This window comes from Lynx rufus, unplaced genomic scaffold (assembly GCF_022079265.1).
Source record: "Lynx rufus isolate CCGP_SWC_20201006 ecotype Redwood Valley unplaced genomic scaffold, mLynRuf1.p SCAF_13, whole genome shotgun sequence".
Taxonomy (NCBI): Eukaryota; Metazoa; Chordata; class Mammalia; order Carnivora; family Felidae; genus Lynx; species Lynx rufus.
The window spans coordinates 4990455-5018193 of NW_025814827.1; the positions used below are offsets into that span (position 1 = coordinate 4990455).

The 27739-nt window shown below is 43.7% G+C and overlaps 1 protein-coding gene across 5 annotated transcripts; it reads left to right on the forward strand.

Moving 5' to 3' along the window:
* The first annotated feature begins 309 nt into the window (after positions 1 to 309).
* On the forward strand, positions 310 to 27739 carry PARP6 (poly(ADP-ribose) polymerase family member 6). 5 transcript variants are annotated; one of them, XM_047074844.1, is made up of 23 exons: positions 462 to 1913; positions 3808 to 4005; positions 4625 to 4702; positions 5462 to 5556; positions 5984 to 6044; positions 6285 to 6375; positions 6827 to 6893; positions 9448 to 9597; positions 10774 to 10924; positions 11504 to 11557; positions 13159 to 13254; positions 14369 to 14461; positions 15101 to 15226; positions 16501 to 16566; positions 17477 to 17544; positions 19041 to 19089; positions 19339 to 19451; positions 20206 to 20278; positions 20987 to 21056; positions 26243 to 26322; positions 26719 to 26782; positions 26946 to 27030; positions 27363 to 27739. In XM_047074844.1, the coding sequence occupies exons 2-23, from the start codon at positions 4003 to 4005 to the stop codon at positions 27463 to 27465; spliced, it is 1836 nt and encodes a 611-aa protein (XP_046930800.1). In that variant the 5' UTR covers positions 462 to 1913; positions 3808 to 4002; the 3' UTR covers positions 27466 to 27739. The 5 variants fall into 5 exon arrangements, 1 of the variants encoding a protein (XP_046930800.1); XR_006961224.1 differs by lacking the exons at positions 20987 to 21056; positions 27363 to 27739 and adding an exon at positions 310 to 406 and having other exon boundaries at positions 1647 to 1913; positions 10774 to 10984; positions 26946 to 26974; XR_006961225.1 differs by lacking the exons at positions 20987 to 21056; positions 27363 to 27739 and having other exon boundaries at positions 461 to 1913; positions 10774 to 10984; positions 19342 to 19451; positions 26946 to 26974.

The window sequence follows — 27739 nt, forward strand, 5'->3', positions numbered from 1 at the left end:
CCAAGTGCCAACATTCTCTTTCAGAAAGCTCTCCCGTACCCCCACAGCCCCTCTTGTTTTTCCACGCACCCGCCCCAACCCAAGGCGCAGGCGCCACCCCTCAGCTTCTCACCCCTCCCAACCAGCGAGCACGGCGCAAACGACGGAAGCTTGGCGTCCGAGGCTGTGGCGCGCCCAGAGGCAGGCCGCACGGCGATTGGTCAGGTGCGGGTCACGTGATTCCGGTGTCCCCGCACGAGCGTGCGCAGAGTGGGTCTGCGCGCCCGTGACGGAACGACGAGGCGTGGGGGTGCGCGACCTCGCCCGCCCGGCCCGGCCCCCTCCCCTTGGCCTGCCGCTCCGCCCCCGCGGGGCGTCCCGGGCCGCTCGTCCCCTCAGCGGCGGCCGCACGCGGCCCGGGGTCGCCGTGAGTACTCGCGAGGCCGGCCTGTGGGGCGGCCGCCACGGGGACGGGGCGGGGCGGCCGGGCCGCGGGAAGGGTGCGGGGCCCGCCCCGCCTCGGCCGGGGTGGATGAAGTGAGGGTCTTGGACCGGGTGGCTCTGAGGGGCCCTCCTAGGCTTGACAGGCTGCGCTCAAGGCCGGGCGGCTGTCGACACAAATCGGGCGCAGAGCTTCTTCCCCGGGAGGCAGGTGTTGGGTGTCTTTGGTGTCTCCGTAGGAAACCAGAGAAGAGCTGTGACTGCTCCCCTCAGGGAGGCCTCTGGGCCTGCCCTGGAAACGAGGATGGCTGCCAGTGTTTGGGGGCTAACCTCGTCCTTGCTCTCCACGGGGTATACCGGAGATAGCGCTTGCCTTCGAGAATCGCCCCTCCGTGGGTTCTCCCCCGCACTCTTTGTTCAGTGGCCTAGGCTTTCTGAGAAAGGAGCACTTGGTATAGAGAGGAGTAACCCACTTTCCCAGGACTACAAAGCTGGGAGTTAAGCCCAGAGTTTAAACGTTGGGTTCGGAGGCTTTTTTGACTAGGTGAATAGTTGTCACACCGAGAACCGCCTGTGGACCTAGGGAAAGACCTTTGTGATCCAGACTTGAGGCTTATTTACATTTGGCCTGTTTCCATGCAAACTGTAAAGCGCTTTGGGTTAGCTGCCCTCATTCAGAGTAAACACTGAGCTGAACAATGCCCTTCCTTGGGCACTCTTCACACAGTCTGTACTTGGCCCAGCTTCTCTTGAAATGTTCCCTCCTTCACCTCATTTGGATAAATCAGATAGATGTTTTTTGCTTAATGCATTAAACAACTACCTTAATCAGTCATAACCACATTACAGGAAAATTGGATGTAATTAGGACCTGTCAAATGTGCTTAAGTCCAGGTTCCGCCATACTGATGCTAAGCAGCTTCCTTGGTCTTCCTACACTTGAGTATTCTACGTATAACATGAAAGCTGCAAAACAGATCATCTTTTAGGCTTCCTCCTCTTTCAGATGTCTGTGATTCTGTGAATTTCATGACCTCCCCCCCCCTTCCCCACTCTTACTTTTCAAACCCATTCTTTACCTCCAGAGGAATGGGCATTGAGAGTAGAAGATGGGAGTCTCTTTCCCTAAAACACCCTGGTTGGGAAACGATGGTAGTTCCTGACTTGTTTCTTCCCTGGACAAGAAAAATTCCCTCTGAACTACCTTTTTCTCCTTGTGATAACAGCAGAAACTGAGCAGCAACAGCCCTTGGAGAGAGACTAAGTTTTTCTTGACTTCTACGGTGACAGAGACCTTGAGAAAGTTGGTACTTCTGGCCTACGCTGCCAACATCCTACCACCCAGCCCAAGACAGCCCACGCTGGACATTAGTGCCTCCCTCTTTATTCCTCTGTGATCATCCAGATCAGCACCTGACTGTTTATTTTCAAATCTCGCAAACCCAGTTCAGTCCTCAGATCTTCGTAATTTTGGTTCTCAGCTGCTCTTGAAGGTGAATAGAGTCTTGTTTTTTAAAGTCATTTTTGTCTATGTGTAGACATGTTTAGGTTCTTGTATGTATCTCCCCTTTGGTTTGGGTATCCAGCAGACAGTTCATTCATTTATTCATCAGTAAGTACGAGTTGAGGGACTGACAACATAGTAAAGAGCCAAAGCCTCTGCCACCACAGAGCTTATACTTTGGTGGGAGATAAATACAACAAACAAACATTTTGTATGTCAGGGCATTGTGCTGTGGAAAAATATAGAGCAGGTAAGGGGGATGGATAGAGAGTGCTAGTGTGTGTGTGTTGAGGTTTTGCTGTTTTATATAGGATGGTCAAGATGACCTTTGAGCAGAGAGCTGAAGGAGTGAAGCAGCAAGCCATATGGATATCTGAAAACCATTCCAAGAAGAGGCAACAGCAGGGACAAAGGCCCTGCGGTGGGAATATACTCGTTATGTTTGAAGAACAGCAAGGAGGCAGTTGTGGAGTTTCAGGGATCATTTTCCTGTTCACATTTAGAGTTGATTTTTTAATGAGAGCCCCTGAAAAAGTACAAGAGTAGCCTGTGATTTTTTTTTTAACTTGTTATGAAGATTTCCAACTATATGCAAAGGTAGAGCGTAAGAAACCCTCATGTTCCCATCACTCAGATTCATTAGTAATTAATGTTTTGCCATATTTATTTCATCCCCCCCCCCACATCTATACCCCCCTTTTGGGGCTGGAGTAGTATTTTAAAGTAAATCTCAGGTATCAGGCCATTTTATCTCTAAGAACTTTAATTGTAATTTTCTTTTGCATATCTTTAATGAGTGAGGCAGTGCTGTCAATGAGAGGACAGCTATGGTGTGTGTACTGGCATTGTGCCATATGTCCCCATCCTGGATCAGTTACCAGGCTTAAGTTGGTATTTGAGGAACAGACCACAGGCCCCTAGAGTACACAAGGATTTAGAGCAGTGGTTCTCAAATTTTATCATGTATCAGCATAACAAAGGGCTTGTTAAAACACAGATTACTGGACCCCATCTCTGGAGTTTCTAATTCAGTAGGTCTTAGATTGCTTCATGCCATCACTCCCCAGGGCACAGTCTGAGCATTTACATTTTAAACAAGTTCCCAGGTGATACTGATGTTACAGATCCCTAAGCCCACTGTGATCTTCAAACCTAAGGTTCAGTAGAACCGTATTAGAGACCAAGAACACCTCTACTCACCTGGAGTAGGTGAGACAGATATGTGCAGTGCCAGGAAGGCCTAGACAGTGGTTCTTAATTTTGCGAAAGCCTAGGGGTTAGTGTGTTTCTGACTGTTTATTCAGATCATTATTGCATTTTTATTTGGGGAATAGGTTCCAAGATGAGACCACTCAGACCATGTCTACCAGGGGATATTCAGTGTTGTTGAGGGCTTTTTAAGTTAGCTTTGATTGTCATGTAAAGGTGTCTAGGGATGTTGATATTTAATAAGAGATGATGATTCAGTTTGAATAAATAGGGGTAAAGATTTCTAAAAGAATCTTGATTCTAATGGGGATTGGTACTATGAAGAATGTTCCAAAATGAACTAACTAGACAAAGTAGGTAACGTCTTTTCCTGTCACCATCACTTTTGGCTTCAGGGGTTGATACGCATTATGATCTAGAGCAGGGACTTGCTCCAATCCCAACTCTCAAGCTTAAATGGAACAGTAGTGTCTCATGTTTGTATAGTGCTTTCATGGTTCATTATCTTTAAAAAACTATGTGTATAAGTATGTGTACATGCATGCAAGTATGTTTCTATGTGCAAGTGTCTGTATATTTGTCTAATAAAAGTGTATCCATAAACATGTGTGCCTGTGTAAATACCATCTAGCTATTAAGTGGTGATGAAACCAACTGTTGTCTACTTTCCACAGGACAGTGACTTGTTATCACCACAACAGCAGAGCCTGCCATCCCCAGCAGATCTACAGTCAGCCCCTGACATCACCCCCTCCCTTGTCTCCCTCTGTGGCCTCCTAAATGCCCATCCCATTGGCCTGGGTTCAGCTGGTGGTATGGAGGGGTGCTGCCTAGCACTGACCTGGGATTGTGTGTGACCCACTGACCCAATGGTGAGAACTGACTTCCCACCTCTCTGACTGGTCATCCAGGGGATAGATGGGACACCTTTTCCTGTTATTCTCCCTCCCACCCTTTTGAAAGGTAGAGTGGTTATCTGAAGTTGAAAGAAGGAGAAGGAGCATGGAGACAGTATTACTTGGTGTGTGTACAGGTGGATTTTCTTCTTGGGAAGGAAGGGGAGTTAAATAAGAGGAAGGGAGTAATAAAAGAGCTTAGGTATGCATGGGAGCTGCTTTGGGGTAATGATCTAGAAGAGGCCGGCTTGTGCTAGGACCTAGATATGCCCAGGAACCAACATTGATGTTGAAGTCTGCATCCCTACACCCCTGGCTACCAGAGCCTCAATCAAGAGGGCCAAAATTCCAGTGCCCTGTTTTCCTCCATCCCTCCCAAGGTCAGAGGTAGGCCATGGATATGACCAGATTCAGGAAGAGACTGAAATGCTCCAGAAGAGTGAGGTGAAGGGAGTATAGGGAATAGGGTCTCAGTTGTTCTATCCCAAAGGACCTCCCATTATTTGTGGGAATCTATTTTGTATCCTATCGCCCTCCTGCTCCATGGGATAATAGGGATCCAGCAAAGGGTTGTATCCTTGTTTTTCATCGCTAGGACATCAAAGGCCAGTTCTGGAATGATGATGATTCGGAGGGAGATAATGAATCAGAGGAATTTCTCTATGGAGTTCAGGTGAGATTACAGCCCCTAAGACCCACGTTGGATAGTCTAAATGTGTGCTTCTCTGAATTTACCAAGTAGTGAAAGATTATTCTGGAGCAGACATAAGATGAGGATATGATGTTGGTGCAGTCTGAGCATTGTCTTGCCAGAGCTGATTTCATATTCTTGCTCTTACCTGGAGCTCATTCCTTTCCCAGAGTAAACTACATTCTCTGTACGTGGAGGCTACCCCATGTGTTCTTGGTTAGAAATAGTGATTTTTTTTGACTCTTCACCAGCCAGTAGCTGTCATTTCATTCATCAAGGTCAAATTTTTAAAAGATATCCTGCCAGTGATTGCTTCATGCCATCACTCCCCAGGGCACAGTCCTGAGCAGGAATGTTGGATTCTTTGCACAGAACCATCTGAGTTAAATTCTGTACTCTTCAGCCTGTTCTGAGTTCTCCTAGAAGGGATACCTAAGTATCCCTGGTCAGGGTCTGAGAGGAAAAGCTGGAAACTTAAGGCTGTGTACTCATTGAGCAAAGCCTGCAATTGGTTCATAGAAGCTTACTAGAGTGGAGATGGAGGGATACTTGTGGCCAAAGATTGGTGGCTAGGGCCACCATCAAGAGCTCCTTCATAAGAGCAGCCTTTTGCTTATATGTACTGCTGCCATTTGATTTTCCTGTTCCTGGTGTTCATGTTCTTTTTATTTTTCATGTCTCTCTTTCCCCCTCTATTTTCCCTCCTCCCAAACCTCCCCACCATTTTTGCTGCTGACTCAGGGGAGCTGTGCGGCTGACCTATATCGACACCCACAGCTTGATGCAGACATTGAAGCCGTGAAGGAGATCTACAGTGAGAACTCTGTATCCATCAGGTGGGACCCCACTTCAGGAGCAAGCCACTTCTTTCTGAGCTGTTAAGAGGCTAAAGGTTTTTTCTTTTTAGGGTATAATAGGGGGTCTGTGGACATGGATAAATTATGAGCTTAGTGATAGGTAGTGGGAATTTCTCAGAATACTTAAGCTTAGCTGACAGTGGTGAGTGGGGAAGTATAGCCACTTTTTTCAGCAGTTTCCTCTATCCTAGATACCTCTAGGCTGATAGTTTCATCTTTGAGGTAAGAAAGGCTTCTGGCCTGGAGAAAGCCCTGATCATGTAAGTGGCTTGAGGCTGCAGCTAAGTCTAGATACAGAGCTACTTCCCACTCTTCCCTCTCCCCTGGCCCCAGGCTCAGTTCTCCCTCCACCTCAGTCTCTGTTCCCTTCTTTCTCCCTTAATGAATCTCACCTGTATCTCTGTAGAGAATATGGAACTATCGATGACGTGGACATTGACCTCCACATCAACATCAGCTTCCTCGATGTAAGTGGTGCTAGTACCTGCCAACAACATGTCTAGCTGGACTTGTGGATTTTGTCATGTAGGCCAGGAGTCTTGTTCCTGAGTGCTGCATTTGGAGCACATATTCTTCATCCCTGTCTTTCCTAGACCATCAGCAGACAGTGGTGTGTACTGTCATGTGCATGTGTGTGTCATATAGGGAAAACTTCCAAGTCCATTCCTCTCTGTTGCTAAACTGGAAACTCTCCCTTACTCTTTTAGGAGGAAGTGTCTACAGCCTGGAAAGTCCTCCGAACAGAACCTATTGTGTTGAGGCTGCGATTTTCTCTTTCCCAGTACCTTGATGGACCAGGTAAAGGCAGTGACTTTGGGCAAGTAGGTGCTCTAAGTGTGGTCTAATCCAAAGTCCTAAGTTAACTGAGCCAGAGAAAAGCTAGAATAAGGTTCTTGGGTATATACTGCAGGCCATTGGTGGGGGCTTTTCAGTTTGCTGTCATTCATGCATTCCCTGTCACCTGATAGCCATCCCCTAAAGGCCTTCTTGGTTAATGAAATTGTTTTCTCTGGTCCCAGATATTATTTATTCCTTCCCTTCCCTTCAACGTCCTCATAGAAGTTGAAGTGATTTGAAATGGGTCAGACAGCTCCCAGAATCTACTCTCTGCTTCAGATGTTTTCTTTCTCCATCACTATTGTTTAGAGTACTCTTAGAATCTGAGGAAGCTCATCCACTGAATTGGGGCTTTGGACTCCCAGGAAAATAGAGATATGTACATACTAGGAGCTTTTTCTTCTCTTTGCAGAACCGTCAATTGAGGTTTTCCAGCCATCGAATAAGGAAGGGTTTGGGCTGGGTCTTCAGCTGAAAAAGTAAGAACTTTGATCTTTCTGGTTATGGACATATGAGAGAAAGAGACGGACATACGGATGGACAGGCAGACCCTTGGATGCAGTGTTTCCTCCCCAAAATATCTTTCTGAGATGGGCCTAAGAAAGACTAAAATAAATTTGGAAAGCCAAATTTATGGTTAGGTGGAAGAGCCTTTGGTTCTGGGGTGTCTGGCCTTGAGGCTTCTGGAGGTGAGAGGGGGCTCATCAGTACTTAACCATTTAAGGAAAAGTACAACTCTGGAGTTAAGGTCTTGATCTTCATATTTTCTCTTGTGGTTTTCTCAGTGTGGGGCTCTAAGAGCTCAGATAGTTTATGAAATATGTTGAGTGCCTTGGTATACAAAGAGAAATGAATTACAGATTCTACCCTCAGTGAAGTTCCAAATAGAGTCCATTGGATACATGTTCTAATACAAGTGAATATATAAGGTTTAGAAAGAATGTAGAGGAAGGAATGACTCAGTCTGGTGGCGGGTGGAGGGCTATGAGTGAATGAATGAAAGGAAGATGATTCATGTTTTCAAGGATGGGTAAGAGTTGCCCATGCAGACAGATTCTGAGCATGAATAACATTTGCAAGGGCACAGTCAGGTGAAGCAGCCTGTGTGTAGGAAGCTTCAAGTAGTTAAATATTGCTAGGAAAATACAAGGGGAGAGTGTAGGAATTGAAGTCAGAGAAGTAGGAAGGGGTCCAAATCAGAGAGGATCTTGGGCTTTTATTTTCTAGGCAGTGGGAGCATTGAAGGGTTTTAGGCAAAGAGAGGCCATGGTCAGACTGAGTTTTAGAGAAATGATTCCAGTAGCACTGTGTAAAATAGTTAGGAGGGGGTGAGACAAGAGACCAAAAGTCTAGGAGGTTTTTGTAGACATCCAGACATGAGATGATGAGGGCCTGAGCCAAAGTGTGATTATAGGTGAGAATAGAGATGAAAGGTGGACTATAGAGATTTGTGGGGTATAAAATCAGTAAGACTTGAAGATTGATTCAGATATGTCGTGTGTAGTCATAAGAGCCAAAGAATAGTAGAAAATTACTCTTAGGTTTCCAGCTTAGATGTCTGGGTAAATTGTAACACCACTAATTTAAATAGGGGAGGAACAGGTTTATGCGATAAGGATAGATAATTAGTTTCATTTTAAGCATGTTTAAAGGTAGCCTTGGGATATTCAAGTGGAGGTACTCAGTACATAGATACGTAACAGAGGTTAGGGTTGAAAATATATTTAGTGTATGGATGGAAATTACAACCAGTTTAGAGTACGAAATTGCTGAGGGAGAACATGGAAAAGAAAATAAGATCAAAGGCAAAACACCCTTTAGCATCCAGACAAAATACCCAAGAAACCAGCAGGGTGGTCAGAGAAAGAAGAAACATTGAAGGTAGGTCAGAAAAGTTGGAGAAGAATAGGAAGAGAATGGTGTCTCAGAAGGCAAGGAGGAGACAAGGAGGGCCAGATGCCGGAGAGGATAAGTAAGAGAACTTAGAGTTTTTGTTAGATTTAGCATGGAGGCAAGAGCAATCATTGTGAAGAAGTGAAGGCAGAAACAAGAATACAGTGACTTGAGAAGTGAGTGGTTGGTAATGAAGTAGATATAGTAAGTGTGGACTGAGACATTTAAGTGATGATTGGAGGGGAAGGAAATGCAGCTAGATCAAGGTATAGGAAGTTGAAACTTCTGTAGACTTTAGGAAAGGAACTGATAGGAGAGGGATATGATTAATGGATCAAGATCCCTAAAGAGGCAAGAAGGGACTGAGATCTAGAACACAAATAGAGATATTAATAGAAGGGTCATCTTGTTTTCAGAGAATGGAGGGATTGAGGTAAGAGTAGAAATAGAAATAGATTTTGTAGTAGGGTTGGAAAATTAAGGGAGCTGGTAACTGATGGCTTCAGTTTTCTCTGTTAAGAAGGAAGAGATTCTCAGCCATAGGTGAAGTTAGGAGGTTGATGAAGGCAGTAAGGATTTGGAATAATAGCTTAAGAGTAATGCCAGAGAGAACTCATCAAAGACACGTGAAAGGGTTGGCAAGGCTAGTGGAGGGCCCAGCTCAAATTGGAAGCCATAAGTTTGGGGATGTAATTTTTTTGCTAACAATGTCAGTACCCCTCATGTCCCTACTCCTTTTCTTCACTATTCACAAGGTAGAGGGTGGTATCCAATTGCATCCCACTACCCCTTTCCACTCTCAGTATAGTCATTCTTGGCAATAAATTCCCAGATTCATGGCCGTTGAAGGCTCAGTTTTCAAGCCTTCCACTAAAGGCTAATCATCTCAGAATTGTTCTGGTCTATTAGATTAAGTAATGTAAGTAGGTATTTACCCCCTCAGGTAAAGAGGTTCTTCAGGAGAGTACATTTCCATGGGCTAAGGTCATTATCGCGAGGTCTTCAGACACACATTCCCCCACCACAGCTAGTTTTACCATCCCTGGGTCTGAATTTTAGATTAGTTGCTTTTCATAGTTCTATTTCTTGACCTACTCCCCTGCCTGAGTTTTGTAAAGCCTGTTGTCTTTGATTCCTTAGGATCCTGGGTATGTTCACATCCCAACAATGGAAACATCTCAGCAACGATTTCTTGAAGACCCAGCAAGAAAAGAGGCACAGTTGGTTCAAGGCAAGTGGTACCATCAAGAAGTTCCGAGCCGGCCTCAGCATCTTCTCACCCATCCCCAAGTAAGTGCTCCCCAAGGAGCAGATAATCTCTAATGACCTTAGTCTTGTCTGAGCTCCCACCCCACCTTCTTGATTACTTACACTAATCTATTTGCCCTCTCCCAAGGTCCTCTGAATTCTGCACCTTAACTGTTAACACCGACCTACATAGTCTTGTCCCCTAGGTGTCTTTATCTTTGTACTTCTGACACCAGTATTCATACCTTGTCCTTCATGTAAAACACAGTACCTAGCTCATGGTATGTTTTTGCAGAAATGTATGCTAATTTTTTGTCTTTTCTTTCTTTGAATCTCATCATTATGCCCTCTACTAAGAAGGCAAAGTCTGAGAATAGGTACCAACTCCTTTCTCTCATGAAAGGGCACACTGATTGATTATCTAACTTTTGGAAATAAATACTGTCCATTCTCTGTCTCCGGCCTACATTGTCCACCCTGGTGCCTTCTGATCTTCCCAAAGGCAAATACAAACCCAGATTTATAGTTTCCCAGGCACTATTGTTGACAGACAGACATCAGGCTTTTTTGGGTTGCAACTACTTACTGCTTAGTACAGTATTCAGCACTTTTCATGTGTATATAAACACGCACACGCCACGCACATACACACACTGAGTAAATTAAACAGGCATCCTGTCCAGGGGAACATTCCCTACCTGGCCTAGCTGCTGTAGAGATTGACCGAGACTTTGCCTCTGCCTGTCCTCCCATGTTCCAATCTGAAGAACACACAAATAATGACATAAAAATCAATTCAGGTTTGTGATTTACTTGTTTTTTTTTTTTGTTTTTTTTTTTTTTTTTGTGATTTACTTGTTTTAAAAGTGTTTAAGATCTGGGGCACCTGGGTGGCTCAGTCAGTTAAGCGTCTGACTTTGGCACAGGTCATAACCTCACAGTTCGTGGGTGCCTGGAGCCTGCTTCAGGTTTTGTGTCTCCCTTTTTCTCTCTGCCTCTCCTCCACTCACACTCTGTCTCTCTTAAAATCTTAAAAATAAATAAACATTTAAAAAAGAAAGTGTTTAAGATCCGGTGTAACTTCCCTCAGATAAGAGTTCTTCTTTGGCTTAGGTAGGTCCCTTCACCCATTCTGGCTTAGGACGCACTTATCTCCAGTGTTCTTCTAGGGCTCATACTGAATCCCAGTTTTATCACTTCCCTTTGCTCTCTGTCCAGGTCTCCCAGTTTCCCAATCATACAGGACTCCATGCTGAAAGGCAAACTGGGTGTACCCGAGCTTCGAGTTGGGCGCCTCATGAACCGTTCTATCTCCTGCACCATGAAGAACCCCAAAGTGGAGGTGTTTGGCTACCCTCCCAGCCCCCAGGCAGGTCTCCTGTGCCCCCAGCACGTGGGCCTCCCTCCCCCAGCACGGACCTCTCCTTTGGTACATGGGCTGGGGAGGGTTTGACTTGGGTGTTAGGAGGGTGGGAATGGAAACGTGGGAGTATAGCTTCTCAAGGTGAGGTGAGACTATGGTTTTTCAGGCATCCTAAATCAAACTTGGTCACTCTACCATGAATGGGTGGAATGGAGAACATTTTTTAAAAGCTGAAAACATCTAAACTGTCTGTCAAGCTTCTTTGATTGTAAGCCATGAAGCAGGAAGTCTGGGCTTGGGCATCTTAAGATGTCATGTGTGATTTTATTAGGTTGTGGTTAGGACTTGGTCATCAGCTGCTGTATTAGCCTGTCCACCTACTTTGAAAAAGGTTAAGGACAGGTGAGCCCTTTTCAAGAACCTTTGGCAAAAATTTTTAAAGGTCTTCTCTTCAATTTTGGGATTATTGAGGCTAATCAGAGCTAGGGTGTAGCTACTTCAGGAGAATCTCAGGTGATGAGTGTGAAGTCTGTCTAGGTACCTGCTTCATAGGAGGCTCATAAATTCTGTCTTTTCACTCATCAGGTCAGTGGTCACTGCAAGAATATCCCTACTCTGGAATATGGATTTCTTGTCCAGGTAATTGAGTTCAAAGCTTCATTCCTAAGCCATTCCCTTGTTGTCTGACCCGTCTGATCCCCTAACATCTCCCAGCTCCTCAGTCAGCTAACAAATATTTCCTGAGTTGCTCTGCTCCCAGAACTGTACTATGTATTGTGTAGATAGGAGAAAAGAAGGCACAGTTCCCATCCTCAAGAAGCTTACAGCATTATTGGGAAGACAACACTGACAGACCATGTCGATCAAATGATTTTAAGTGCATAGATGTCAAGATAGGAGAGGGATTGGCACTGATTTCCTTATGATCCCCAACATCCTTGCTCAAGTGGTCTTCAGTTTTCCCTAGACCTCTTCCACTGCTCAGCTACTATTAGGTGATTTCCTTTTAAAACCTCTGTATTCCCTGGACCTGCTTTCTTTCATTTTTGCATCTTAATTGTCTTTGTTCATAGCATTCCCCCACGGGCCTTCCTCCCCATATCTGCCTGGTGCAGTGAAGGCTCATTGGTACCTTAGCCATAAGATTCTTCTCCAACCATATTAGCTGGAAGTGATATTTCCTCTCACTGAACTCTTAAGATGCTTTTTGTTTTATATGACATCTATGTGCAGTGTACCATATGCTGCCTTGAATTGTAATTAATTTGTATACATGCCACATCTCCCTTGTTGACGTTTAGGGTCTGAGAAGACAATCTTTTTATGTTACCTCATAATCAAGGAGACCATTCACCAAACTGGGTACATAGTAGGCATTCAGTACACCTGAGTGAATAAAAGCCCTTACATGTTCCTTTACCGGCCCAAAAGTATGTGAAATGGGAAGAACTTGATTTATACAAAAGCGTACCTGGTTGAAAAGTCATGTTAAGGCAGAGCGTGGTTTTGTTGTTATTGTTTTTAGTTTGCTTTGCTTTTTTTTTTTAAACTAGGCTCTGTACCCAACGTGGGGCTTGAACTTATGACCCCAAGATCAAGAGTCATGTGTCCAACGGAGTCAGCCAGGTGCCCCTAAACAGAGTGTTTTAAAAAATTATTTAGCGTATTGCCATATGAGCTCTAGATTTTTGCTTTCTTCCCAGCACAAGAGTTGTATCTGTGGCTTTGACCAGTGGATAAGCTGATTGTTCTGGGTAGTTGAAATGGCTTCTTAGGCCCCCTGCCATGTGATCATGGGACAGTCTTAATTACTACAACTAAGGTTAATAGTTCGGTTAGTACATGTTAATATTTATAAAACACTTTCATGAAAATTTTCTCAGTAATCTCAGTTCCTCTATGAGGTGAATAATATCACTTTATAAATGAAGAAACCAAGGCTCAGGTTAACCAATTTGCCCAAAGTTATATATGCTGTTAAGTAGTGTGGTGGGGGCCGGGGGGGGGGACAGGATCTTAACTCAGGTCTTCTACCATGGTTGGTCTTATTTTTACTATAATATATAGCTGTAGCTCTAGATTTAGGCCCTCAGTTAAACTAAGTGCAGGGCCCAAGAATAGGTCTGCCTTACGCACAGGGCTGGGAGAGGAGAGAGTAGTTGGAAAAGAAGCTCAAATTGCTTCCCATATCTGTGTCTGCACTTCCAAAAAGACTTAGTAACAATGTCTTCTCTTCCCAGATCATGAAGTATGCAGAGCAGAGGATTCCAACGTTGAATGAGTACTGCGTGGTGTGTGATGAGCAGCATGTCTTCCAGAATGGGTCCATGCTCAAGGTATGTGTCCTAATCTGTGACCCTCTTCCTTAGACCCTTAGTCAAGGCTTTCAATCCTCGTCTTTTTTTTTATTCCTTTCTTCCTGGGTCTATGGTAAAGGTAGAATTTTGTCCGTAATTCTTGAGACTCTAGAAGTAATTATTTTGCCTCAGGAAACAAATCTCTGTTTTGAAATATGAGGCTATATAAATTTTTTTTTAATATTTATTATCACTTCCCCAGTGGTCCTTTTTAAAAAATATTTATTTATTTATTTATTTTGAGAGAAAAAGAGAGCAGGGGAGGTGCAGAGAGAGAGAGGGAGGGAGAATCCCAAGAAGTCTCTGTGCTATCAGTGCAAGGCTGCAAGGCTGATGTGGGGTTCAATCCCGTGAATCGCAGGATCGTGACCTGAGCTGAAATCAATGATGAGTAAGACGCTCAACCAACTGAGCCACTCAGGAACCCCAAGGATGTATGAATATTATTGCAGATATAATCCCCACCCAACATTTAAAAATAGGGATCAGGGGCGCCTGGGTGGCGCAGTCGGTTAAGCGTCCGACTTCAGCCAGGTCACGATCTCGCGGTCCGTGAGTTCGAGCCCCGCGTCGGGCTCTGGGCTGATGGCTCAGAGCCTGGAGCCTGTTTCCGATTCTGTGTCTCCCTCTCTCTCTGCCCCTCCCCCGTTCATGCTCTGTCTCTCTCTGTCCCAAAAATAAATAAACGTTGAAAAAAAAAAAAAAAAAAAAAAGGGATCAGATATTGAGATATTGGTCAAGATGATTGCATATGAAGCTGTCCTCAAGGACTCCCAAGTCTAGGTGGGTGGACAGACACTGCACTGTCGGTGTGTAGAAGAGATATGAGCAGTGCTGTGGAAACTCACAAGAGAGAGCATCTAACTACCTAGGGAAGTCATGGAAGGCTTCAGAGAGGAGACAGCATTAACTGTGAATCTTACAAGTAAGGCTTTTTAATTAAGACTAATTTATAGTTTTTTCATGACATAGAGGGCCCCAAATTCCTACCTGGTTCTAGAGTTGTCTAAGGTCAGATTTGTCCTTGTCTCCCTATGACACCTTCTTATTGCACACCCTGTGCCACTATTCTCTGTTTAATATGTCTGTTCAGCCAGCCGTCTGTACTCGTGAGCTGTGTGTTTTCTCCTTCTACACATTGGGAGTCATGTCCGGAGCTGCAGAGGAGGTTGCTACTGGAGCAGAGGTATGGGAGAGGGAAAAGCTGCTGGGGAGCTGGCATCAAGAAAGGCGAGGGGACCTAGCAATGTCACTCCTTGGCAGTTTAACCTCCAGAAATGCTTTCATATGTAAGGGTGTGCACAATACTGTTGTTTGTAATAGCGAAAAAAGAATCGATATGATTCCATCTATGGGGATTCAGTTAAAGAAATCATGGTATGTCCTTACAGTGGAAATACCATACAGCTATTATTTATGGGTAGAAAATTATAACATATATAAAAAAGAAAAGACAACAGTATGTGCAGTATAGTTCTTTTTTTTAATTGCCTATTTAATAAGATAACTATTTCCATAGGAAAAATTATCTGCAAGGGTAGACCTCAGACTTAGCAGTAGTACTTGTGAGGAATGAGATTTGTTTGGGGGCAATGGGATGATTTTTATCTTTTTCTTAGTCATTTTTTAAATCATCGTTACTTGAATTTTTATGAACCGCCTGTATTTTCAAATGAAAAAAACATAAACGTGTTTGCTATTAAAAGAACAGCAGAGAGAATGCTGAGAGCCTCCAACAGGTGGACAGACCTATGCTGGATACCATGTGACTCCCAGCACTGGGAAACCCTTTAGCTTCTGCCTCCTTTCTCTCCTTTCGCCTAAGGTGGTGGATCTGCTGGTGGCCATGTGTAGGGCAGCTTTGGAGTCCCCTAGAAAGAGCATCATCTTTGAGCCTTATCCCTCTGTGGTGGACCCCACTGATCCCAAGACTCTGGCCTTTAACCCCAAGGTATTGTTGCTTGGGAAGAAAGTAATAGAATAGAAATAGAAAAGGAATAGAAACAATAAAAGAGAGTGGGAGACTATGGGCTGCCATTCTCATGTATATAACAGCTTGGAAGGAGGGACAGAAGGGATGGAACACTTGGTTCTTGGGAACTCTTAAACCCTAAGCTGTGGCTGTTTTAGTGAACAAGTAACTGAGTTTGTTAGAAGGAGGGGAGAAGAATTATTATGTTATACTAGGGAAGAATATAGATTTTGGAGCCTGACAGACCTGGATTCCATTTGAGGTTCTACTGTTCCCTAGCTGAATGGTGTAAGAAAAGTCACTTAACCTTTTGGTACCACAATTTCCTTATCTGTTAAAAGGGGATAATATCTACCTTGCAGATTGTTATAAAAATGAGAAATAACATATGTAAAGTATTGTACTAGGGTTCTCCGGAGAAACAGAACCAGTAGGAGATATCTATGGAAAGAGATTTATCATACAGAAGTGGTTCATGTAGTTATGAAGGCTGAGAAGCCCAAGGATCTGCATTTAGCAAACTGGAGGCCCAGGAGAGCCAGTGGTATAAATTCCAATCCAAAAGCTGACAGTCTTGAGATCCCCCAAAAGCCGGTTTCTCAGTTCCAGTCCAGTGTTCGGAAAAGACCAGTGCCCTGGCTCCAGCAGTCAGGCAGAGGGAGTTCCCTCTTACTTGGCCTTTTCGTTCTCTTCAGACCTTCAGTTGATTGAGTGAGGCCCACCCAAATGAGGGGAGCACAATCTGCTTTACTCATTCTGATAGAAAAGTCAATCTCATGTAGAAACACCCTCACAGACACACCAAGAGTAATATTTGACAAAATGTTCAGGCACTCCATGACCCATCAGATCAACTCAATTAACCATTGACAAAATTAACCATCACAAGTACCTAGCAGAGTGCCTCACTATGACTTATTGCTATGTATCAGGCACTATATTAGTTCTTTACGTATGTTATTTAGTCCTCAGAACGATCTCTGAGTGTAGTGGGAATTTTAATCTTCATTTACACACAGGGTACTGAGGTTCTAAGAGGTTAAGTAACTTACCTTATTACTTCTAGCTGTAAAAGAGAACTAGCATGTGATTCCAGAACTGTCTGACATTAAATCTGTGTTCTTTCCATGACATGCCATACTGTTTCCCTCGGGCCTAGACCTCTTTTGTACATCTGGCCCTCCTTTTCATCACATCTTACTCTCCTCCACTTTTCTTCATCTGGGTCTTCTCTTCCCATTGATTCCCCACAGAAGAAGAATTATGAGCGACTTCAAAAAGCTCTGGATAGTGTGATGTCCATCCGGGAGATGACCCAGGTATTCTGCCCTCTGCCTGTCCTGCTTAAGTGCCCTGTTGTGCTTGGAATCCATAGGAGTGGAATGGAGATTTAGAAATGCTATTCAGATTCCTCACTGAGTTTTCTTTAGTCTTGCCTCTTCAGCCTTCCCAATCCTTGTTCTCTGTTACTCTCTTTTTCACTCCGGATGTCTCTCTCACCTTTTACCTTTGCTGCCAATTCCTTCACAAGTTGTTCATATTTAATGTTTTTCCCATAATTCTTAGGGAATTAGAGAAGTGAGGGAAAGACTTCTGCCCAGGGTTGGGAGGGCGAGGAGGGGGCTTGGATGTAAGGAACTAGCCCCAGGGGCCTACATCTTCTGTCCTTCTAGGGGTGGGGCAGCAACATGGAGCAGTGACCATCCTTTGACTCAAGGCTGCCCCTCACCAGACTTCCCCACCCCTCGTCTGCAATCTCTGCATGAATAGACATTCATTTGTACTCACATTTACAGGTGGGCCTCTTCTCAGCAAATCCTATATATCACAGTTCAGATTAACACATAAGATATACCTAGGAGGGATGATTTACTGTCAGAAGGACTCTTTGCTTTATGTAAAGTTTTACCACAGGATTCCTTAGCCTAATCTTTCTGGGACATTGATTTTATTTATTTTTTATTTAAAGTCAACTTTTTAGAGTTGTAGGAATTGCGTAAAATGAGGGAGACCCACCTGCATGTTGTTTTGTAAGCATTTTCAGTCATTTTCATATTTATTTATGAGTCTTCCCAATCTGACTGGGCTCCTTAAGGGTGGGAACCCTATCTCCTCTTGCCTTTGTGTGGCCTTCAGTGCCTGCCTTGCCCTGGGCCCTGATTAGTCTGTCAAAAGTGGGAGGGCTCTCACCTCTCCTGGGAGGTAACTTTATGACCTTTGTCTTAACAGGGCTCATATCTAGAAATCAAGAAGCAGATGGACAAGCTGGATCCCTTGGCCCATCCTCTCTTGCAGTGGTAAGTGATGTGAATAGAATGGTTTGTCCTTCAGGGATTGGGGGTGGAGGTGCTGGGGGATATGGAATTAGTCATGGAACCTACAACTTCTTTTAGAGCCGGTTCCAGCATCCTTCCTGAGGTTATAGAGATTCTGGCTGTTTTTTCTTGGGGTTTTATTGATATACTTTGCCTTGATAAGAACTCAGAGCTTAGCGGGAGCTCACAAATTCAGACACAATGTCTCAGATTCTCTCTAGGTGTTTCTTGTTTCCCAATAGGTCTTTAAGTACCCTTTGCATGTAGGAGTTAATACTGTTTCAACTAAGTTTTCTGTGCATACAGAGAGGTTTGTCTCCCCCTTCTGCTCCCTATCCCTGTCTCAAGGCCTACCCTGTTGATGTACACTGTCCAGAGCCTTGAGGCACTATTATTATTCCCTTCGAACAAAGATTCTGAACATTCTCTACTGCCCTCCACCCTCTGCCCTCCTTCCCCGATCTTGATTGCTGTTGTTTTCCTGACATAGCTTTCCCTTCTTTTCCTAGTCAGCCATTGACATCAGTACTTTTTCAATACAACATGCTCCCTCTTAGCATCAGGAATGACCAGGCATAGAGTATCCAGGATGGCATCACAAGTCAATGGGTGAAGCACAAAAAACAACAACAACAACAACAAAACAAAACTGTATCCACTATATGAGATAATGCTCCCATGTTGAGCTCTCAATGCTTTACGCCTTTGTTCTCTCCTATCCTCTGAGTTCAGCCAAAACACAGCCCAGTCTATCCTTGAATCCTAGGGAAGGTTGTTGTAGTTTCATCTGTTTCTTTCTCCAGCCCAAACAGTAACTTTCTCTCCATCCCTCCCCATCCTTGAGAGCCCTGAAAGATTCCTCTGAGTCCCAGTTGTGTGTTTCTAAATCCCAAGTATAAGTTGTCACCATGCTAATACAGATCCCTGCTTTCTTATTTACTTACTTATTTATTTATTGTAGCTGATCTTACGTGCTCTTCCTTTTTTTTCTTAATGTTTATTTATTTTTGAGAGTGAGAGCATGAACAGGGGAGGGGCAGAGAGAGGAGGGGGGACAGAAGATCCAAAGTGGGCTCTGCACTGTTAGTAGCGGGCCTGATGTGGGACTCAAATCCACAGACCATGAGATCATGGCCTGAGCTGAAGTCAGACGCTCAACTGACTGAGCCACCTAGGCACCCACTTTTGTTTTATCCTTTTCTGTTCCTAGACATAGCAGTCTCCCTTTCACCCGTCTCTTTTCTTTTATTCATTGTTTACCCAGTAACTCTGGTCAGTAGTTTCCCTTTTACACTTTTATACACAAGCGTTACCACCAACAGGAATATCTAGATAGTGATCTGGACATTTGACACAATTCCAACAGCCCTGGAATCCTTGCTTGTTCTCCCAGGGGTACAGTAAGACTGCTTCTTTGTTCTGGATGGTCTAATGACACACTCATTCTGTCCATTCCTTTCTTCTCTGTTTTATGCTAGGATCATCTCTAGCAACAGGTCACACATTGTCAAACTACCTCTCAGCAGGGTAAGTGACCATTCTTCTTCTAAATTCTTTAAATTTCTGGTGAGGGACAGGGAGGGGCTCCAGACCAGCTAACCACATTGATCCTAGACTTGCCTCATTGGCTCTATCCATCAACAGTTGTCTTTGGACCTAAGCATATTCTCCTTATTTGGGGTCAGTGCAAGCCTGATTTGCTCCCCATCCCCACCCCTTCCCTCCCTGATCTCCATTTCTTCTCTGTTTTCCTGACCTGACCCCCAACCTGGGCAGCAGCTGAAGTTCATGCACACCTCACACCAGTTCCTCCTGCTGAGCAGCCCTCCTGCCAAGGAGGCTCGGTTCCGGACCGCCAAGAAGCTCTACGGCAGCACCTTTGCCTTCCAGTGAGGAGGGGGGGTTGGGGGTGGGTGGGGCGTGGGGGAATGACAACAAATAATGTAGGGGGGTGGGAGGGCAACTTCACTTGAGGTATATGAGTGTGTGTGACATATGTCCAACCAGTCAGATATTTCTTAATGCTGTTGTGGTAGGCGCTGTAGAGTGTAAAAAGATACATAGGATATGGTCTTTACTCTCAAGATACTTATGTTGTAGTTGAGGAGAAATGACATTTACACATAAAAAGATGTGGTTGAGGGAACAGATTGGAGGAGATAGATTTGAAAGCTATTTTGAAGGAAATCAGCAATTTATGCTTAATTGAGGAAGAAGAGAGAGAGAAAGTGAGAGAGATATTAAGAAGGGAGTGGTGGTACCTTTTTCTTAAAATAGATGTGAAGTTAGAACTGGCAACCATATTGGGATCAGTGCTCTGTTGGTTGAGTTTGAAATGAATCTGCTTAACTTGAAATATCAGGGGAATAGGCAAATGAAAATACTGAACCAGCAGTTGAGGATTTAGGGTGGGACCAGCTGAAGCACAGGAAAAAGAATGGGACTGGAAGTTACAATGGAGAGTTAGCCATACACACGTATATTGCATGCCTGTGACTGTATCCATGTGTGTGTCTGTTGTTAGCTGTATCCCTGTCCATTATCATGTCCTGTGTGGGTGAGAGTGGGTGGGCGTGGCAGTCTTGAAAGTGCTTCTGGGAACCTCATACAATGAAGAGACATGTTTTCTACCCTGCCTTACAGTGGGTCCCACATTGAAAACTGGCATTCGATCCTGCGCAATGGGCTGGTCAATGCATCCTACACCAAACTGCAGGTGAGGCTGTGTGCCTTTCCCTTTCTCTCCACTCCCCTCCCTGCCCCACTCAGTTTTGGGGAACCCTGCTCTAGAGTACTGAACTGATTTTTGCCTCAGCATCCTCAAATCTAGCCTGCCGTGTGGCTTTCCAAGGAAAGAGGTTGGAATTGTTTGTATAGAATGAATATGGCTGATACATATTTGACCCCAGGCTGTGTTTTTTGGTAGTTTTGGGAATAGGATTATATCAATAGGCAGGAATATGAAATGCTGACTACAGCCACTGTGATGCATTAACCTGTTAGACAAAGGTTTTTAATTTATGTGACTGTTCATTCAGAAAAGTGATATAAAAGACTTACTTCTTCTCCCTATGGGAATCCAAGGAGTGATTATTGTTTCTCCTCTTGGGTACCTGTTCTATAGTTCATTTTTGGAATCTGCATATGTACCAAAGCCTGGGGAATGGAGTATGGATTCTGAGGGACTGACTAGTGGCTTTGCCACCTCCTTACATTCCAAGACATCAGTATCTAGCAGGGCAAAGAGGTTAACCTGCATCCACTTTTCAGCCAATCAGATTTTCAAGAGTAAATTCCTAGAGTAATCTGAACCAGTGAGAAGGTAATTGGAGGGACAGAGGGCTGGATAAGCCTTGTGGCTGCCTAACATACAGCCATGGGAGGGCCTAGGCTCATATTGCTCATCCTGGTGTTTCCCTGCAAGCTGCATGGAGCAGCCTATGGCAAAGGCATCTACCTGAGCCCCATCTCCAGTATTTCCTTTGGATACTCAGGTAAGAAATACTGTCTGGCCACCTCAGCTCTATTTACATCGCATCCATTTGGTGAATATGTAATCTATGCTGTCTCCTCCTGCTCCATCATGGGTACTTGGTCTGTGTCAGCTCTCTCCCAGTCATAGATACATGGTTTCTTTACCTCCTCTCGTTAGTGATGTAGAGTCTTTACACCGTGAGGCCAATTATCTCCCTTTCTGTTAGGAAGTCCTCTTCTCCGTAGGGATGGTTTTATTCATTGTAGAAGCTTGGCTCTGAGAATAAGTTAGGAAATAACTGGGAGATTGAAACAAGGCTTTTCATAGACCACATTTTTGGTGTGGGCAATAGCCTGTTGTTTATAGATGGTATATGTACACGTGTGCATGTGAGTTTATATGTGAATACACTTGAATGCTTGAGTATCTTCCATCGGCTTACATTTCTGGAGACATTGTTCTCCCTGTCAACTACCTTTTAAAATTTAAACTGTCTATAATTACATACTATTATAAGAATGGAAGAGAAAGCATTTTATTCCAAAGATAAGGCATGGGTAAGGTCCATTTTCTAGTCAGGAGATGAGTCCAGGTTTGTTCTATTCAGAAAATGAATCTGCCTTGGAGCTCTCTCAGTGTTACAGGTTCATGTCTTAGTTCCTTTTTAGTTTTCGTTTGTTCTTGTTCTACACAGTCTCTATATAAAAGGTAACCACCATATATTGCATGTCTACCATATGAAGGAGACAGTGCTGTATTCTTTAAAATTTTTTTTAACGTTTATTCATTTTTGAGGGACAGAGACAGAGTACGAATGGGGAAGGAGCAGAGAGAGAGGGAGACACAGAATCTGAAGCAGGTTCCAGGCTCTGAGCTGTCAGCACAGAGCCCAACGCAGGGCTCGAACTCACAAGCGATGAGATCATGACCTGAGCCGAAGTCAGACGCTCAGCCGACTGAGCCACCCAGACGCCCCTATAGTGCTATATTCTTTATAGATTATTATTTAGTATTATCTGGTAATTATAATTATTATAAAGATAAGAAAACTTAGATCCAGAATCATAGAACTAGAAAAGTCTTTAAATTTTAAACTACTCTAACAGCAGCAACTAAATCAAAAAACTCACCAAACCCAGATAGTTTTATAAGTGAATCTTAAACCAGGCTTTAACCAAACCAAACAAATTATTAGTTTTATATAAAACTTTCCATAGAATGAAAAAAATGTAGAATTATAAATCATAAAAGGTAAGTAAATTTAACTTTATTAAAACTAAAAACTTCTGTTTACCAGAAGACACCTTAAGAAAGTGAAAAGCTACAAACCAGAAGACGTTTGTAACATATTTAACCACAAAAGATTAGTAATAAAGATATTTTTTTAAGTTTATTTATTTTGAGAGAGAAAGCAAACAGGAGAGGGGGCAGAGAGAGAGAGGGAGAGAGAGAATCTCAGGCAGGCTCCACACTGCCAGCACAGAGCCCAACATGGGGCTTGACCTCACCAACAGTGAGATCATGACCTGAGCAGAAACCAGGAGTTGAATGCTTAACTGAGCCACCCAGGTAACCCAAAAATGTATTTTAAAATGCTTAAAAATCAGTAAGAAAAAGACAACCCAGTAGAAAAACAGGCAAATGACATGAACAGACATTTCACTGAAGAAATGACCAAAAAATATGACAAGTTGCTGAACTGCTATTAATCAAGGAAGTAAAATGAAGACCAAAATGACTACTGTTTGCCACCTATGTGGACTGGCAAAAATTAAGAAATCTGGTAATACCTCTGATGGTCCTAGAAGTTGATTAGCAGGATCTCTTTTATTGTTTATTGGAATATAAATTGGTACAACCACTTTGGAGAACAATTTGGTGTTTAATTTCATAAAGCTGAGAAAATTTATCCCAGTGACCCAGCATTTTCATTCCTGCATGCCCAGAGGTGTACCTGAATGTTCAAAGCAACAGTGTTTGCAGTAGCAAATCTTGGAAACAACCCAAATGCTCACTACCAGGAGGATGGATAAATACATTTTCATATATTCTCAGAGTGGATTATTATTTAGCAATGAAAATGGATAAACAGTAGTACTTAACTACATGGAAAAACCTTGGTAATGAGCTGAGCTAAAGAAAAAAAAAAGGCAAGCCCAGAAGACTAGTGTATAATGTCTTTTTTATATTGTTTAAAAGCAAACAAATATAAACCTTTTGGTGCATGTGTGTTATGTATGTATGATAAAACTAAAGAAATTTCAGGATAGTGGTTACCTCCTGAGGATAAGCAGATAGATAGTTGGGATAGGGTAGGAGCACATTGATATAAATCACTAGTAATGTTTTGGTTCTTGGATTTAGTCTGTAGGTTGGGTCTATAGGTATAGTAGATAAATAAATAAATAAATAAATAAATAAATAAATAAATAGGTTGGGTCTATAGGTATAGTAGATAGATAGATAGATAGATAGATAGATAGATAAATAAATAAATAATAGTGTGTCATGAACCAAACCTAATGAGTAATCCCCCCAGGGTAAGTGCCCAATAAATACCGATTGAATGTGTGAATGAATCTTATTCTGTGTGCCTGGGGTGCAAAGTGGGGTTGGGGTTAGGGTAGTCTCTTTGGCTTTTTTGTCTGGGTTCCTCAGTTTTTATCTTTGTTCCCGCCTGAGCTTCCCTCATTAAGCTCTCGTTATTTTCCAAGTAGTGAGATTCTCCTGGTGCCTTGGTGTTCTTGGTGCCCACAAAATTCTTGCTTCCTGTCTGTTCTCATTCTGTTCTCTCCCTCTCTTCTCTGTCACTGGCTTTTGTTTACTACTGAGTGCCTGAATACCTATGGAGCCAGGAATCTCTATTGACTCTTTATATTTCTTCATCACTTCAGTCACAGAAAAACATCATAGGACACCATCCTTTTCCTCTTGCAAAGGTCCACTGATTATAAAATGGCATAGGATTTTACTTTTAGAGTTATAGATCATCTCATCCAATCCTTTCTTACTTTATAGTTAGGAAAGCTCATACACAGAGAAGTTACACACAGCTGTGAGTAGCAGACCTAGGATTGGAATCTAGGCCTCCTAACTTCTGGGCCAGTGTTCTTATTACTATATTGGACTGACAGGGTAGGCTTTGCTTGAATGAGTCTCTGAGGGCCCACAGATATGTGAGAGTCTCTATAATGTGAGATGTGTACAGATGTCCAGTTTATTGTAATTACTCTAGTATTTAACCAATTCCATCTTCTTATATGTTTCCACATACCCTATTCTGCTCTAGTTTTCTCTGTTCTCCCTCAGGGTATCCTTAGTTTTGTGGCACTGCATGCTATCTGGGAGCTGGTATAAATAGAGAGCATCCATTTGGCTAATGGAGCCTCCACTCCAATGACTTGGCCATCGTGTGCGGGTTAAAACAAGGGCCAGGGAGAAAGGAGTTAGTAAACTCCATCTGTGTGTTTAGTTCTGTTTAGAGACTTCTGATAGGTGTATACTCTGGATACAAAGCATCCAGGGATTACTGTAGCCACCACTTTCTCAGTTTCTGGTCTTGGTAAACTGTAGAAGATCATTGGGTCAATATGAACAGGACAGTGTGCAACAGGATTGAGATGGGACAAGATTTGGATTGCATCATAAGGGCCATTTGAAAGACCAGCCATAGAAATCAGATTGTTCTTTCTTATCCTTTGGGATAGAACTTGTTCTTTCTTATCCTTTGGGATCACTCCGAATCTTGCACTGAAATACCCAGGATGAGAACGTCATGTTTGGATTCAGAGCTAAACTTACTTAAGGCTAATGGGGAAAGTAGAAATCAAGGGGTGGTAAGTGTCACACCTGTAGGAGGAAGAAATTAAGAGTTTAAGTCTCGCCTTGAGTTTTGTTCAGGCCATATATCTGTTGTGGGACTTTAGTGTGAGTGCATGATGAATTGACAGCCTGAGCAGTGAGGAATGTCAGTCCATGCATCCCCACTCCTGCACCATGGCTATCACAAAACCAAGAACTGAAGGAGAGTGAGATTTGTAATAGAATGTTCCAAGGTAGAGTGGTGAGATAGGGGCCCTGCTTATGGCCTGTAAGGATAGCATCATTTCCCATCTTCATCCATGTCCTCTCAGACAGACAGGGATGGACACATAGACACACACACATGACTGTGATAAGGGTAGGCCTGTGAGAAAGCTGAGTCAAGACTAAAGTCTAGTCACAGGCCAAAAACAGTTGGGAGTAGGGGCACATAAGCACTGTTCCATGTCTAAATAAGAAAAATCCAGAATGGGTCTATAAATGTTATAAATAGGGCTATTCACTGGGGGATAAGGATGGCAGAGGATTTATGGATTTAGACAGGGGGACACTGGAGGGAATTGGCACCACTTCCTCAAGTCTGGGAAGACTTTCTAAAGGAAGCAGGATTCTTCAAGGTTGTTGCCATTGTGGTTACTTGTGGAAAATTATTCATCACTTACCTTCTGTGCTTTCTGTCTTTTCTTTTGAGTGACTCTGCTCATGGTTTTCTACGTAACTTTGAGACTGGAACAGATCTGACTTGCTCTGCTTGCTTCCTCTTCACTCATTTTGCTCAATCTGGCATTTGATCCAAGGGGTTGATATCACCACTCTCGTGAGCCCCTCATTCCTGTCTCATTTCATGTGTTCCTCCCCTGTCTTAGAACCTTCTAGTGATTCTTTGATATTCTCAGGATAAACTTCAGTTGTCTTAACATGGCCTATAAGGCCTGCTTGATCTGATCCTGACTCACTGCTTCCACATCATCTGTTGCCGCTCTCCTTCCATTGACTATGCTCCATACAAACAAAGGCACAGTGCTTTCTTTCCTCCAGACCTTCTATGTCCTTTTACCTCTGCCAGAACACTTTCCCCCTCTTCATTTAAGTAATTTTTCCCGGCTGTCACTGGGAAGCCTTCTTCAAAACCCTAGGGCAGGCTAGTTCCCCTCCTCTAGCTCACACATTGTTCTAGATTCTCCCCATCACACTTCTTGCCATACTGTGTTGTAATTACTTGTTCTTTGCCTGTAGTATCCACCAGACTAAATTGTGTCAGGGCAGATACCTTGTTTATTTATTTACTACATGTCTAGCTCAGTGCCTGGCACATAGTAGACATTTTAGTAACTATGTGATTGAGGAGTGGGTGACTGAACTGGATTTGTTGTTCTATAACAGGAATGGGAAAAGGACAGCACAGGATGCCCTCCAAGGATGAGCTGGTCCAGAGATATAACAGGATGAATACCATCCCCCAGGTATTATTAGTTGGCACTCCAGTGAGGCAGGCAGAATCCTTCCCCTAGGATAAGTTTAGGCTACAGAGACGGATGGGGAACAAATGGTGGGGGAGGTGAGTAGTTTGAAGATCATTTGAAGGAATCAGATATGTTTGAAGATGAACATACTTCCAGAGTCCTATGTGGCCTCAGTCATAAGTGTGAAAGCAGAGACTGAGTTTAAATGCAGTGACATGAAAATGTAAAGATCGAAGCTATGGACTCAGCCAGACTAATTATGCAAAAGCAAAATTTGGGGGTGGTGGTGGCTGGGAGACCCAGATATCCTAATCCATACCCCTAGCCACCAGCAGCTAACCTCCTGCCTAGGGAAGCTATAACAGTCCACCTGGCTCTGCTATCCTTCTCTTGCAGACCCGATCCATTCAGTCAAGGTTCCTGCAGAGTCGGAATCTAAACTGTATAGCACTTTGTGAAGGTAGGTGGCTCACCCAGTCCCTGTATTTCTGTGTCCCCAACCTTTATTTCTGGTACAGCTCTGGCACGTGATCCAGCTGAGGGTGTTGTTGACACATTGTCTTCCCTCCCCTGCCTGGACTGTGTGACTTAAGCATTATAATTTCTGGCCCCCTTCTTCCCAGTGATTACATCTAAGGACCTCCAGAAGCATGGGAACATCTGGGTGTGCCCTGTGTCTGACCATGTCTGCACACGGTTCTTCTTTGTGTAAGTCTAGGAGGGACCTTGGGGATTACTCTGAGGAATAAGGGTGGGGGTGTAATGGTATGATTACTGGGAAAGTCTGTTCCTGTCATCTGAGACTTATCCCTGGCTACCTGAATGGAGCTGGCACTGGAACTTTCCCTGTGGAGGATGGGGATGGGTATAGATCTGTTTAGAGGAAATCAGATAAGCTGAATCTCTTCTACCCTAAAGAGTAGCAAGAAAGGGTTTTGACTTTTGGGTTGGAATGGCCACACCTCACATATAGTTCACTGGTTGACGTTATTCTGGTATTCTTCTCCCTCTTATGCTCACACTTGCCCTATCTTTGGCAGATATGAGGATGGTCAGGTGGGCGATGCCAACATTAATACTCAGGACCCCAAGATACAGAAGGAAATCATGCGTGTGATCGGAACTCAGGTTTACACAAACTGAGGGGGCCCCAGCCCTCGTACCACCCCTGTTCCCCCAGGATCCATCTGCCCTCATACAAGGGCTCAGGAGCAGCATGTGAGGCTGCCCTGAGGAATCAAGGGGCCATTACCAAGGGGCAGGAAAAGCATAGAAGAGGCGGCCTTCATGGTGGAGACTGACCCAGGAACCACTCCACATTTGGATGGCCCAGACTGACTCCCTACTCCTGATTTTCCCAGTTGACTTCACCCTGTTTGTAAATAAAACAATAAAATGGAAGGTGCTGTGGACTGGA

Coding starts and splice junctions, on each gene's coding strand:
- PARP6 (XM_047074844.1), top strand. Junction 17,545..19,040: donor GCCCATCCTCTCTTGCAGTG/GTAAGTGATGTG, acceptor GTTTTATGCTAG/GATCATCTCTAGCAACAGGT. Junction 27,031..27,362: donor TGCACACGGTTCTTCTTTGT/GTAAGTCTAGGA, acceptor TATCTTTGGCAG/ATATGAGGATGGTCAGGTGG.